At 48.6% G+C, this 14,713-nt stretch overlaps 1 protein-coding gene across 2 annotated transcripts in view; it reads right to left on the bottom strand.

Moving 5' to 3' along the window:
- EFR3B (EFR3 homolog B) overlaps nucleotides 1-14,713 on the bottom strand; it is an 88,051-nt gene that overhangs the window by 26,300 nt on the left and 47,038 nt on the right. For both annotated transcript variants that reach the window (XM_028099596.2, XM_028099595.2), the window contains exon 5: nucleotides 2,151-2,272. In XM_028099596.2, the coding sequence (XP_027955397.1) occupies nucleotides 2,151-2,272 (122 nt within the window). The remainder of the gene's footprint in view (nucleotides 1-2,150; nucleotides 2,273-14,713) is intronic.

Genomic DNA, 14,713 nt, shown 5'->3' with positions numbered 1-14,713 from the left:
GTGTGTGATTGTGCATGTGCTATTGCATATGTGGGGTGTGTGTGTTTGTGTGTGATTGTGCACGTGCTATTGCATATGTGGGGTGTGTGTGTGTGTTTGTGTGTGTGGTGGCACAAAGGCTGTCCCCTCTGCTCCCCCTTCTGAAAGCTCAGCACTGCCTGAGTGACCAGCACCTGTTACGGTCACACCTGGCTCCAGTCCTGCACCTGCCCCAGCACCTGCTCCCAGACATGCCCCAACTGCTCCAGCCTCTTCTGTCTCTTTATAGCCCATCTGCAGTCAGGTGGCCACGGCAGGGCCAATGCTGGGGAGAGGACAAGGGGCTCCTTCCTCCAGGGGCCCCCACTACTCATTGGAGACCCTGGGGTAGCACCCTTCCAGAGTCCATGACTATTTTAAGAGACGGGGGCCTGGGGAGGCTGGGATACTGCCAACTGCTCACAGGGTGACCTGCCCTGGAGACGTTCCACAGGCTCACAGCTTTGGGAACTGACTCCCTGTGGCATGGAGGGGTTCACTTCCAGTTCCTCCAACCCAGACCATCAGCTGTGGCGACAAGCTGTTGTTCTGGACACACAGGGCTCCCTGACCCCGCTGTTGCACAAAATGTGGCAGGTGATATACTGGGGTGATGAAGGAAAAAGCCAGCGGCTGAGTTCTGGAACAAACCTCTGGAGAGTTGGGCTGCTTGTGGGCATGCTGGCCACGTGTCAAGTCTCCTCGCTCAGGCTCCTCCTGCCTTCTCCCTTCCCTTCCCTTCTCCTTCCTTCTTTGTCTCCTTTGAACATATTCTCCGGTTTCATATAGCCTCCCCGAGTTGATAACACACCCTTTGTGTGCAGAGACCCATTTCTAATCGTTCTGCACCGAATCGCTCCATGACAAGACTCAGCGCAGAACACCAATTCACTGCTTCCTGGCCTGCGCACCACTCCAGCGGTCTGACGTTGCGTCCCGCCTTATCTTCTGTTGGCATACATTCACGTAAATGTCTTTGGGATTTTATTTGAGAAGTTTTCTTTCTATGTTGATAAGTGTGTTTCTGTGAGTTTAAGAACTTGATAAGTTTGAGTTTGTGAATGTAAAAGCGTATTCTGTAATTCAAGATGTTTATCTGAAAGCATTCACTGTTGGCACCTGGCTGGCTCCGTCGGTAGAACGTTCGACCCTTGGTCTCGGGGTTGTGAGTTTGAGCCCCACGTTAGGCATGGAGATTACTTAAAAGAAATAAAATCTTAAAAAAAAAAAAAAGAAAGCATTCATTCATTCACTCATTCATTCACTCAACAACTGTTTATTGAGTGCTTATTGGTCCCCAGGCAGTGGGGCAGAGATGCAGCAATGAACAAAACGATGCCTCCTGGCCTCCCAGAGTTTACATTCTGCTGGGCGGACAGGCAATGAGTAAGAAACAATGAGCGTGTTTTGGAACGTGTCTGAAGGGGATTGTGCTATGGGGGGGTAACTGAGCAGGGCGAGGGGGAAGAGAAGTGGGTGTGTGGGATGTTTAAGAGAAGGTGGTGTTGACCAGCAGTTATGTGAGCAAGGGCTTTGCAGGGGGAGAGCAAGTGAGCTAGACAGATCTACGGAGGAAGCATTCCAGGCACAGGGACAGACGGTGCAAAGGTCCTGTGGCAGGAATGTCCTTGGTGTGTTTGTCGGGCAGTGAGGAGGCCTGTGTGGCTGGAGGGGAATGAGTTGGGGGGGAGTGTGGAGGAGACGAAGTCAGGATGCCAGCAGAGATCAGCCAGGGTGAAGCCTTGGGCTTTTTATCGGCAGGTACATATTGTGATGGATAGTGGTGAGTGGGTGTGTATAAATGTACATACTCCTGAATGAAAAAGCACAGGGGTGTGCATGTGTGTATATGCGTGCTGTCCCTGACTCTGAAATCTGGTTCCCAGGACCATTACCTTCCATCTGCTCCTATTTTGTGCCCCAGAAGATTTTCCTTTGAAAGCACATGCTGGGAGCCCGGCTCTGCCCACTTGCCCACCTGTGTCCTGCCAGGTGTTCTTTCCCCCCCAGCAACGTCAGAGCAGAGGTAAATGTTGATGAGGTCAGACAGTGCACTCTGGGTTGGGAACTCAGTGAGATCCATAGATGCTTTTGCCATTAGCTGAGTGGGCCCCCTGGCCTCCCCTACTCACTTGGTCTTGATTTCCATGTCGTCGTGGCTGGAGTGGCACATTTCACTGAAGCGGGACACAAAGAAGTCATAGCTCCGGTGATAGGATGGGGTGTCCTCTTCGATGTTGGCAAATTTCACAAACTGCCCGGGAGGAGGGAGAGAAGTACAGATGAGAGGTGACCCACTGTGCTCTTCACCTTTGGGCTCAGGGCTCTGGGACTTGCCATCCTGAGGCCCCCTGCCCTAGTAAAGCCCTGGGACATACACATCTGGGAGCCATGCATTCCAGGACATGGTTCTGCTCCCCACAGCACACCCAGTCTCCATGCCTCTATGGGTTCCAAATCCTGCTCACCCTTCCCATCTACACTACACGACTGGACCCCATGGCGCTTTTCAGCCCCTCCCCGCTGAGGTGAGCAGAGGATGGAACAGGTGAGGACAGGGGACTCTCTTAAGCTCCTGCCCCCTTCCATGCCCAGAGCTGCACCAAACACACAGAGGCGGGAGGCAGAGATCCAGTGAAACAGCCAAAGCCAACACCAAACCGTATCTCAACACTTTAGAATGAATTCGGGGAAACAGGAACAAATCTGAAATTTGATTTAAAAATGTAATTCCATTTTATTGTTTAAAATTATTCATTCATTAATTTATTTTTAAAGATTTTATTTATTTATTTGAGGGGGGGCAGGAGCGGGGGTGGGGAGGGACAGAGGGAGAGGGAGAAGCAGACTTCCCACTGAGCGGGAGCCTGACACGGGGTTCAATCCCAGGACCCTGAGATCGTGACCTGAGCCGAAGGCAGACGCTTAACCAACTTAACCGACTGAGCCACCCAGGCGCCCCTACTCTTTAAAATTTGAGCCCATTTTTTAAAGTTTGCCAGTTCAGTTCTGTTAAGTCTGGCTCAGCATTATCAGCTGCTGGATTCCTTCTGCCACCAGGCTGCACATTTGCAATTCTAAATAGAGACTTAATTTCGATGGAATCCCACAGAGAAGCAAGAATCACGGACTAAGTAGAGTTAAATTGCTAAAAATTAAGTGTAATTCTTATAGGTTGTTTTGTTTAATGTTATAAATTTAGTACTGCAAACAACTCAAAAGATTATCCTTATAATAAAATCTATTCTCCATTATTCTGTCATGCAGTTATTTAATTTTTATAAACATTTGTTGGTTCTAAAAGGATATGCTCTTATTTCTAAAATTATCTAGTTAATGCATTCATAATATTCATTACCAATTGCCAATCTGTTTCTCTCTTTAACTACTCAAAATTTGTTAACTTTTTCTGGATGACAATTAGCAGCTTCCACCAACATTATTAACTATTCCTTCACTAATAGATATACATTTATTTTCTGCTGACTGATAAAATCTCTACATACAAAGCAGATGAGGAGATCCTTCTTTCCAAGTTAACATCTAAAATGTATACATCTAGTTGGAAGTGAATATTCTGTTATTAGCAATAAATCCAGACGACACTGCTTGCATTATTGATGGGGTTCTGCAGAAGAGGCAAAGTGGTAATCCATGTGATCATAAGATCATTGATTAGACATAAGTTCAGGAATTCTAGAAACAACAATAAAGTCAGCCTTCGGCTGCGTGAACTTCTTAAGCCTCGCAAAGGTTAGAACACAGAGGTAGGCTGATAGGGAGGCTAAAGAGAAGTTTGGGCTCACTGCTGCTCTTACCGACCGACAGGATGATCCAGGGCTGCACTCCCCTCCCCACAGCCGAAGCCTGGAGTGTCAGGGTGTCCATCTACTCAGAGGGGACATGACACAGATCTACCTCTCATTGGCAGTGTGACTTCTGAGTGGGACATTTAACTTCTCTTATGGTTTGCTTTTCCCACGTGTAAAATAAATACTGCAGTCATCATTCACTAAGAGTCTTAATTTTTTAAAAAAGATTAAAAAAAATTTATTTGAGAGAGACGGGGAGAGATTGCAAGCACATGCACACAAGAGCTGGGGGCAGGGGGAGGGGCAGAGGGAGAAGCAGGCTCCCCGCTGAGCTGGGAGCCCAATGTGGGACTCAATCTCAGGGTCCTGAGATCATGACCTGAGCCGAAGGCAGACTTAACCGACTGGGAGCCACCCAGGCACCCCTTAATTTTTTTTTATACTGTATGTACATCACATATGATGAGGCAGCTTAAAATAAGACAATCTGAGTGTATGCAAGAGAATATGCATTTAAAATTATTAAAACAAGACAGAAAAAAAGAGACCATAATAAAGAGGGAGAAATAGTGAAAGATTTTGTCTCTAACATTTACTGACTGTGTAGACTCAGAGGGATGTCAGGAGGATGAATATGCCCAGACCTCATGTTCACTGGTTTGGGAGTTTGGGGGGTGGCAGTGAGGAACGTGTGGAAGCTCATACATGTCAGGTGCTACCCTAAGCATTTTACACACCTCATCTCTTCTTCGAAGGACTCTAAGAGAGAGAGAGATTATGGTACAACAGAGCCACAGGGCTCAGTAACTACACGGATTTGCACCACCAGCCCCAGACATGCTGAGTCACTCCTGGAGGAGGCCCAGGGGTTTACCTTGCAGCACAGTCGGTCCCAGGAGACCTGATAGGACGGTCCCCATTCGAGAAACCCTGCCGGTCACTGATGGACAACCTGGCCTCCTGTCTCTGCGCACCACCCCCCTCTCCGGACACGGACGCTTCTCTGAACTGATGCCTGATCTCTGAGCAATGTGACATCAAGTACCCCTGCACTTTCAACCTTGGCTTTCTTCTTCTTCTAAACCCCGTGAAGCCATGAGCAGGCCTGACCGCCGGTCAGGGGCACGGCCTGAGCGCTCGCTCACGCCCAGTGTTGTTAAGACTGGCAATTACCCGTGCTGTCCAGGCTGCTAAATATTTTGACTAGTATCCACTGGCTGTAAGGTTAGAATTGAGATTACAATCAATTTTTAAAAAACCAAAAATTCTGTGACGGCCACTCTGGTAATGCGGGATAGAAAACAGGCATGGGGATTCCTTTTCTACACCCAGGGGTGGCCTTTCTCTAGTTTCCTCTGAATCTGTGCCCACAGGGCCAGCCCCAGCTGCTAACTGCACTGGAAAATGCCCTCATTCTTCTCTTCTGTGACTATCTGCGTCCTTGGATTTTCACGCTTCTGCACTCTTCCTCCCTGGAAAATTTGGTCTGAGTCTTCTCAGATTTTGCTTTTGACATGGGCGTTCTTCCATTTAAGTAGACAGTGGTCCCCCCTGCACTGCCTGGGCCACAGTTGGACAGCCACCTCCTCACTCTGCCTCTTGTCCCCCGTGTGACTGTGGACAAGTTGTGAAACTTCTGAGCCGCTGTCTCCTCATCAGTGAAGTAGGGACACTAGGACCTATGTCACAGGGTGGTCACCAGGATTAAATGCGGGGATGTATGCCGAGTGACTAGCACAGTGCCTGGCTAGCTCAGGAAACAGTGCTGCAGGGACCGTGGTGATGGTGGCCAACTGTGGTCCGGTCCATCAGCTCCAGGACGAGGCAGCATGACCCTTGTCCTTTTCATGTCACCAATACAGGCCTGGCCAGGCAATCACAGAGGAGGAGCCCAGGTGGGCAGTGTGGACCATGCAGGCAACACACCTCAAATGTGATGCCTGGGGGTGTGGAGAGAGGGAAACTAGTTTTCGCCACCCCCGGGCGAACTGGTGGCTGAGGGTGGGAGTGAGGACCGCAGCAGAGGGCAGGGGGGTAGGGGGGATGGCCACGCCCCTCGAGGCCCCTTTCAGGGGCTGAGGTCCTGTAGTGCAATAGGGCAGGACCGAGCACAGCACCGAGGGGCAAGCGGGTGGGACTATGGGATAGCCAGCAGCCATCCCTGCAAGACCAGGGACAGATTGGCTGAACATTCACTTTCTTCTCTTTAAAATGCGCATATCGGGGTGCCTGGGTGGCTCAGTCATTAAGCGTCTGCCTTCGGCTCAGGTCATGATCCCAGGGTCCTGGGATCGAGCCCCACATCGGGCTCCCTGCTCAGCGGGAAGCCCGCTTCTCCCTCTCCCGCTCCCCCTGCTTGTGTTCCCTCTCTCGCTGTCTCTCTCTGTCAAATAAATAAAATCTTAAAAAATAAAATAAAATAAATAAAATGCACACATGGTCTCCTAGGAATGTGAGTAAATTAGAGATAATTAAGAAAAGCTCCCCAAGTGCCTGGAAAAACAGGAACTCTGTGAATCCAAGTTTTAATATTAGCAAGGTTCTTATTTCTAAGAGGCTTAAACTTTTTTTTAAGAGGTGGAGGAAGGGCAGAGGGAGAGAGAGAATCTTAAGCAGGCTCTACACCCAGTGCAGAGCCTGATGAGGGGCTCGATCCCATGACCACGAGATCATGACCTGAGCCAAAATCAGGAGTTGGATGCTTAACTGACTGAGCCACCCAGGCATCCCGAGGCTTAAACTTTTTTTTTTTTTTTTAAAGCTTTTCTTTATTTATTTGACAGAGAGAGACACAGTGAGAGAGGGAACACAAGCAGGGGGAGTGGGAGAGGGAGAAGTAGGCTTCCCGTGGAGCAGGGAGCCCGATGCGGGGCTCGATCCCAGGACCCTGGGATCATGATCTGAGCCAAAGGCAGACGCTTAACGACTGAGCCACCCAGGCGCCCCTGAGGCTTAAACTTTTTATGGGTCCTACAGGATTCAGCAGTGCACCATCACTGAACAAGTGCTGGCTGGGGCAGTGTACAAATACATTCAAGACACCACTCAACAACCTGTGGTCTGTTCTTCGCATGTCTGAGGCTCTGCTCATTGCACTTTGTCATCCCACCTGACCAGAAAAACACATTTCAAATATGGTTGTGGTGAAGCTTGTTTGCTTTGGTTTAACTCGTACCTTGTTCTTTTGGAAGTCAAAATATTCAAAAGGCATGGGCCCTGGAAAAAGCTATTTATAGAAAGGAATTTGTATCAGGTGGAGCCACACCAGGTCCGGCCCATCTTTACTGCTGGATGGGGATGGGAGTGATATGCCAAAGGAGCAGCTAACACCTATATTCTAAGTCATAACAACATTAAATATTTCTATGGCACCTGCAGTATTTCTGTGGCACCTCACACATCCTGAGTTCCCTGGGGCTGCATCACGCCCGCCTCTGCCCCTGTCTTCACACTGCTTTCTCCTCTGTGTCACATCTCCTCCTCTCTCTTATAAGACCCCGTGACTGCACTTAAGGCCCACGGGGCTAATCCAGGATAACTTCTCCATTTCATAATTCTTAGCTTACTCACATCTGTAGAGACCCTGTCCCCAGACAAAGTGATGTTCACAGGTTCCAGGGATTGGCACATGGACATCTTTGGGGGGGGCATTTTTCAGCCTACCAAAACATGCGTTATCTGATATAATTCTTAGCAAACCAGTGAGTTTTGCAGGATCTATGTTGCTCCCATTGTGAAGATAAGGACAGCGAGGCTCTAAGGGAGCACAAGCGAATTATTTCAGGTCAACCAGCTGTGATAGGTGGGCCTGAAACTTGGGAATTCTGATACTCTCATGCTCTTTGCCCTCTACCAGTGGTTTTTAGAAATTTTAACGTGCATTGAAATGACCTGGGGAGCTTGTGGGAAATGCAGACTTCTGAGCCTCCCCAGGACTGGTGAACACAACTATTTGGGGAATAGGGCCCAGGTATCTGCATTCTGAAGAGCCATCCCCTAGGCAACTTCCAGCCTGGAGGTTCTGGGGCAGCGGGTCTACAGACCCTATGTCCTTTGTCCCTTTACTGGCAAGCTGGACCAGTAGCTCTGGAAATGTTCCCAGTCAACCTGGGAAGGAGACCACTTATGCAGGATGCTGGGAAAATGTTGGTAATGGAGGTCAGCAAGGCCGGATAGATGGCCATCTCCTTTGAAGACCACCTCCTTTGAACTAAAGTGTTCGGGTTTAAACCAAGGGTTGGATAGGTGACTGGGCCTTGGCTTCATCTCGGAGGCCCCAAATGGCCTGGGGGGGGGGGCCGGTGGGCCGCAGCTGCCAACCATTCCATTCCCATGTTCGCCAGGACTCTTGCTCTGTTAGGAGGTCTGGTGATGAGACTGCACTTACTGCCCATCCTGAACCTCCCATACAGAGGGTATGTGCCCTGTTTATTACATTATGGGTCATGTAAAATAGATAACTTTTTGTTACCAGGATATCTGAGCGTCCCTAGGAACCCTTGGTGTGACAGCTTGATAGAAGGAGCTTCCCTCCCCCGAGTCTGAAAGTATAACTGCTCAGACACGCCAACCCCGATGGCCTGGTCGGGGAGTGTTGACCCGTGGAGTTCCCAAGGGACACCTCCTAGAGAGCCCACCCCAAGCTGCTCCTGAGGCTTCTAGAGGCTGACAGGAACCTTTGGTAATCGTGGTTCAGAGGGTCAAATTGGGGTGCTTCATGCGGGCCCTGGTCAAGGCCCCACACCCACTGAGGAAGTCCACCAAGACCTGGCAGACATGGGGTTGGAACACTAGGGTTTCATGTGAGGAAGGCCTCCATTCCTCTGAGAGACAATAGAGGGCTACGGTTATAGAAGGGGTCTGGAGCCAGACTGCATTGCTGAGTCCCTCTGCCTCCACTTACAAAGCTTGTCTGCCGCAAGTTACTAAAGTTTCTTGTGCCTCAGTTACCCCATCTGTAAAATGGGGCCAATAAAGGCAGTTGTCTCAGCAGCTTGGTGTGAATAGCCCATCCCAATTGACAGTTGCAGCCTCATTTCCCCTCCCAGAGCATTTTTGGCTTGCTGCAAACACTCCCTGGATTCTCACTGGGTCCATTTACCTGTGTGGCCGGTCACTATCTTTTAAAATGCATGATACAGCAGGGACTTCCTGTCTGCTTTGCTCCCATTATTGCTAATTCATACCTTACAAATGGCTTTTGTTAAAAAAAGATTGTGAAATAATAAAGCTAGGTTTATTTTTGGTTTTATTTTTTTAAGATATAGTAATGATGAGGAAGGTCTCCATAGCAACAAACTGAAGATTCTTTTTTTTTTTTTAAAGATTCATTTATTTATTTGAGAGTGAGTGAGCGAGTGAGAGAGAGAGAGAGAGAGCATGAGCAGGGGGAGGAGGGGCGAAGGGAAAAGGAGAAGCAGACTCCCCTGCTGAGCAAGGAGCCCCACACGGGGCTTGATCACAACCCACCGGAGCTGAAGGCAGACACTCAACCGATTGAGCCCCCTAGGGGCCCCCAGTTGAAGATTCTGAACATGTGACACTTCAAAGGCCTCAGGCACTGCTAGGGCCACCCTTTCAAGATCAAAGTTTCAGCTCTTCATATACAACAAAGGGTGCCAGGCTTGCTGGGGCAGATCACCCACCCTCCTTGGCACAGGCAGGCGGGAGCCGCAGTGATGTGAATACTGAGGGTTCCTAAGGGCCTGAGTTAATAAAGGGAAAGCAGTCTCCAAATATTGACACTGTAAAAACAGCTCTCCCCTGGTGTGGAAAATGGAAGCTGAGCTGGTTGGCCTCACTTCTGTGCCAGCTGAGTGTCTCCACGCAGAAGTTAACCTTTCCTTCCTGTACAGATGAGCCTTCTGAGCTGCATGACTTCCTGCCGTCAAGGACAGAACCGCAGTCTAAAATGCTGGGCACAGACAGAACCCCAGCTCTCTCCTGAGCCTAGGACCGCAGGCTGTCTCGCTGTGTTCGCCTCCCCCAGGAGAAATGGGAACAGCTTCTCAGCTTCACTGAGACAAATCCTACCTGGGAAACAGATCCTGTACATTGCATGGGTTTGACTGTAACACCCCCTGCCTGGTCCCCCAGCTGCCTCTTGTTGATAACAACTTCTGGGAGGGCTTTTCACGAAAGCCAGAGAACCAGTTCTACTGTGATGTGATCAGGTCCTGCCAACGCCAGCCGAGGCACGGTCATTCCCTAGACCTAGGACATCTTCTCCTGTCTACCCACATAATGCCATCTTCTTTTCAAGATTCTTTGCAAAACTGACGTGGTTTTAAGGTCTCTTGGGAAAGCCTGGCCTTTGCTGCCCGAGAAGGTGATCCCTCCAGCCCCGAGCAGCCCCACGTGCTGGCCTGGTCAACACAGTCCCAGGGAAGTACCAGCTGCCTTTGTTCTAGAATCCCCGTGGTTTGCTGGTGCTGACCCCCCCACCATGACCTAAGCTGTGCACCCCATGCAGCTGACCTCATAACTCTGACTTGATCCACCTCCAAGGAGCCCACTTCTATCTAGCTCATGGGTTTCTAGCAGTGGTTTCTGCCCTGGTGTTGGATGGGGGAGCATTTCCAGTCTACAGATGACAGTCAAAACCACAAGAGCTGATGAATTGTCCAGGGGGAGCATACAGAATGAGAAGACGAGGCACCAACCGTGGAGACCACAGACATTTCAGGGGCACGCAGAGGAAGAGAATCATTGCAGGAAACTGTTCATTTCCAATTGCTGCTGTAATAAATTACCACAATTTAGTGGCATAAAGCAACACACATTTATTATCAGTGGTTCTGGAGATCAGAAGTCTAAAATGGGTCTGCAAGGCTGTGTGCATTCTGGAGGCTTCAGGGGAGCGTTTCCTTGCCCTTTTTAGCTTCCAGAAGCCACCTACATCCTTTGGCCCATGGCCCTCTTCCTCTACCTTCAGGCCAGCAGAGTAGCATTTCAAGTCTTTTTCTCTTTCCCTCTGCTTCCATCATCAATCACCTTCTGTCTGACTCTGACCCACCCGTCTCCCGCCTATAACCATCGGACCCACCTGGAGAATCCAGGAGAATCTCTCCATCTCAAGATCCTCAACCTGATCATATCTGCAAAGTCCCTTTTGTCATTTCAGGTAGCATTCCCGGGTCCCAGGGATTAGAATGTGGACATTCTTGGGGGACCGTTACTCAACCACAGGAGTTAAGAAGGATGAACCAGGTGGGAAGAGCTGGGGTGATGGGGCCAGGGAAGTCAGGGGAGCCTGAAGAAGGTGCAGTCAACAGGGAGAAGTGCTATCAAAGGTAAAACATCAGCTGAAAGATGAGTGGGGAATGGGTTACTCGTCTGGTTTCCATAGATTTCTACTGGCAAAGACAAAATGTGCTTTTAAAATGGAGAGAACTGGCTGACACCACCCTAACCTGGGATGGCATCCATAACAAAGTGAGACCCCAGACATGTGTGTTCTTGTTATTATTCCAGTTTGTAGGAATTCCAGGCAACAGGAGATCAAAAGAAACAGTGCCACAAGCAAGTAACCAGACAAACCCAGAATGTGCAGCCTTCCACAGAGCAGCTAACCTGGTCTCTCCAAAAATTCAGTGTCATGAAAAGCAAGGCTGGGCAGGAGAGGGCTGGGGACAGGCAAAGAGCCACAGAAGACCATGTGAGTGCATCATCTTAACTGAATTCAGAGGATTTGACCGATAGCAATAAAAGACAATTTGGGGACTATTAGGGAAATTTGGATTTGCACTAACCGTTAAAAAAACATCGGGGAATGATTGTTCATTTTGTCAGGTGAGCTAAAGGTATTTTGCAGTTACGTAGAACGTATTGTTTTTTCTTGTGAGTTTGTTTACTGACTTTGTTTATAGTGACACTGGAAGAGACCGGAACTTGCATGTCGACTGAGGGAAGGAACCAGAGATGGGGAAGGATCCAGAACCTGGAGGAGAAAGAGAATGGATGGAGGAAGGCCCCTGACCAGATGGGACTCTTCTGGGGAGGAAGGTGGACACGGGAAGTTGAGGGAACCCCACCTATTTTCTCAGGGACAGAAGAAGGCAAAGCTGCCTCCGACACCAAGGAAGCCAATATGGGAGGGAATTTGAGGAGAAAAAAGGAAGGTTTGTAGAGACCACGGAGAAGGTAAGTGAGGGCAGTGGCCAAAAATATGGACTAAGGAGCCACCCTGAAAGCCCCAATAAAATTGTGCAGCATCTATCTGCAGAGCCCCCAGCCCACACATCTTGTGGTTTTGGGAGGCACTTCCCTGAACCAGGCCATGCCGGTGCGGAGGGCAGTGTGGCCAAGGGACAGGGAGGCAAGGGCAGGTGGAGGGCAATGGCTTGCACGGGGTCCAGGAGGGAGTCAAAGAAAGGGAGCACCCGTGGCAGCTGAACCTGGGAGAGAAAGGAGGGCATCCTGGAGGCGAGGTCTGGAGGTGGCCAGTGGGAGGGCAAGACGGAAGGACAGGACACAGACCAGTCCCAGCGGGAAATCTGTTTTCCCGGAGGGAGAGGGCTCTGGGCTTCTGCATCCCTCCAGCGCCAGGAAGGAAGCCGCCCTTCCCTGCAGCACCTCTGAGAGCCTGACCTAAGGCGGTGGTTCAGCGAAAACACAAGCACCTCAATCTTGGGCTGCTTAGAGCTGAAAGTGCGGTTTTATTTTTATTTTTATTTATTTGAGAAAGAGAGAGTGATAGAGAGAAAGCACAAGCAGGGGGAGGGGCAGAGGCAGAGGGAGAAGCAGACTCCCCACTGAGCAGGGAGTCCGACTAGGGGCTCTAGGGACTCAATCCCAGGACCCCAGGATCATGAACTGACCCAAAGGCAGACGCTTAACCGACTAAGCCACCCAGGCGCTCCTGAAAGTGTAGTTTTAAAAAATTCAGGGAAAATGTACAAAACCTAAAGTTAACCCTCTTAAAGTGCAGAATTCAGTGGCGTTTAATACGTTCACATTTTGCAGTGAAAGCATTTCATCATCCTCAAAGGAACCCCAGTACCCACTAAGCAGTCACCCCCTCTCCCCACTTTCCCAGCCCTGGGCAACCACTACGCTGCTTCCTGTACCTGGGGATTTACAGAGACTGGACATCTCATCTAAATGGAATCACATGCTACGTGATCGTTTGGGTTGTTTCCATCTTTTGGCTGTGGCAGATATGTTTCTGTGAACATTTGTGTCCAAGTATTTGTTTGAGTACCTGTTTTCAGTTCTTTGGGGGTATATCCCTAGGAAGAATTGCTGAGTCATCTGGTAATTCTATCTGTTTAACTTTGAGGAACTGCTTAACTGTTTTCCACACTACCTACACCATTGTACTTTTCACTAGCAACGTGTGAGGGTTTCAATTTCTACACGTTCTTGCCAACACTTGTCATTTATAGTTTTTTGTTTTTTTTATTTTATGGTCATCCTAGTGGCTGTGAGGTGGTATCTCACTGCAATTCAGGCTTGTATTTCCTTACCGATTAATGATGTTGAGCATCTTTTCTTTTTTTTTTTTTTTTTTAAAGATTTTATTTATTTACTTGACAGAGACACAGCGAGAGAAGGAACACAAGCAGGGGGAGTGGAAGAGGGAGAAGCAGGCCTCCTGCTGAGCAGGGAGCCCGATGCGGGGCTCAATCCCAGAACCCTGGGATCAGCCAAAGGCAGATGTTTAATGACTGAGCCACCCAGGCGCCCCTGTTGAGCATCTTTTCATATGCATCTTGGTCATCTGTGGATCTCCTTTGGAGAAATGTCTATTCAAATCCTGAACCATTTTTTAATTGGGTTGTCTTTCTGTTGTTGAGTTGTATGAATTTCTCATACATTCTGCTTGTTGGACCCTTATCAGATATATGATTTGTAAATATCTTCTCCTGTTCTGTGGTTGCCTGTCACTTTTCTCTATAGTGTCATTGGATGTGCAAAAGTTTTTAATTTGATGAAGTCTGCTTGTCTATTTTTTCTTCTGTTGTTTCTGCTTTTGATGTTGTACCTAAGAATCCATTGCCAGATCCTAGATCATGAACACATAATCCTACAGTTTCTTTTAAGGGTTCTATAGTTTCAGCTCTTACATTTAGGTCTTTGTCTATTTTGAGTTAATTTTTGTATATGTTGTGATGCAGGGACAAAAGTGTAAACTGTAGTCCATGAATCTTCTTAAGAGTTTACTATTTGTATACATTTGGCTAATACACTGGATTGGTCACACAGGGGACCTTGGCATTTTCAGATTTAATATTTTCAGTTTATCATCAGTGAGTGACCTCAAAAGGTCAGGACACATGCTCACTTCACTGTCCCTGCCTGAGACACACATTTGGACCCATCAGGCAATAAGGCAGGTACACAAATGCAAACACCCAAACAAGTAAATTGAGCTTAGCTGGCCCTGGCTCCTCATCTTCTCCAGATTTTCCTGGCCACTCATCATCCTCCAAAACTCTGATATTCTCATTAAGGGCTTGAAAGCATTGCTTAAATTTTAAAAAATCACACTTTACTGCATGCAATGTGCAGGAGTGGTATTAGCAAATTTGGATTTTGTGACAAGTCTCAACACAATGTTATCCTTGTGGTGATCAAGTACAAGCTGGATGAACATCTATTAGGGATGAAGAAAGGAAGAAAGAAAGGAAGGGAGGAAGAGAGGAGCCCTGCACAGGTTTAAGGCTGCAGTGTGTCAGGGGTCCCCAAATCTGCTGCTAGCATCACATGGGAAGCTTCCTTTTCTTTCTCTTTCCCCCTCTTTCCATGTCTTCCTGTTAATTTCCTAGCAGCAAAACCCTTTATCCAAATGAAAGGTTGCAAACTCCCAAACAGGATCCTTCTAGTCCTCCTCCCAGGTCCTCCTTTGCCCCCACGAGGCCTCGAAGCCTCATGAAAACCAG

The sequence above is a fragment of the Eumetopias jubatus genome, unplaced genomic scaffold, assembly GCF_037043125.1.
Source record: "Eumetopias jubatus isolate StellerSeaLion01/CBP00866 unplaced genomic scaffold, mEumJub1_p1.0 scaffold_9, whole genome shotgun sequence".
NCBI lineage: Eukaryota > Metazoa > Chordata > Mammalia > Carnivora > Otariidae > Eumetopias > Eumetopias jubatus.
The sequence above is the reverse complement of the archived record's forward strand: the minus strand, read 5'-3'. Positions and strand labels throughout refer to the sequence as shown.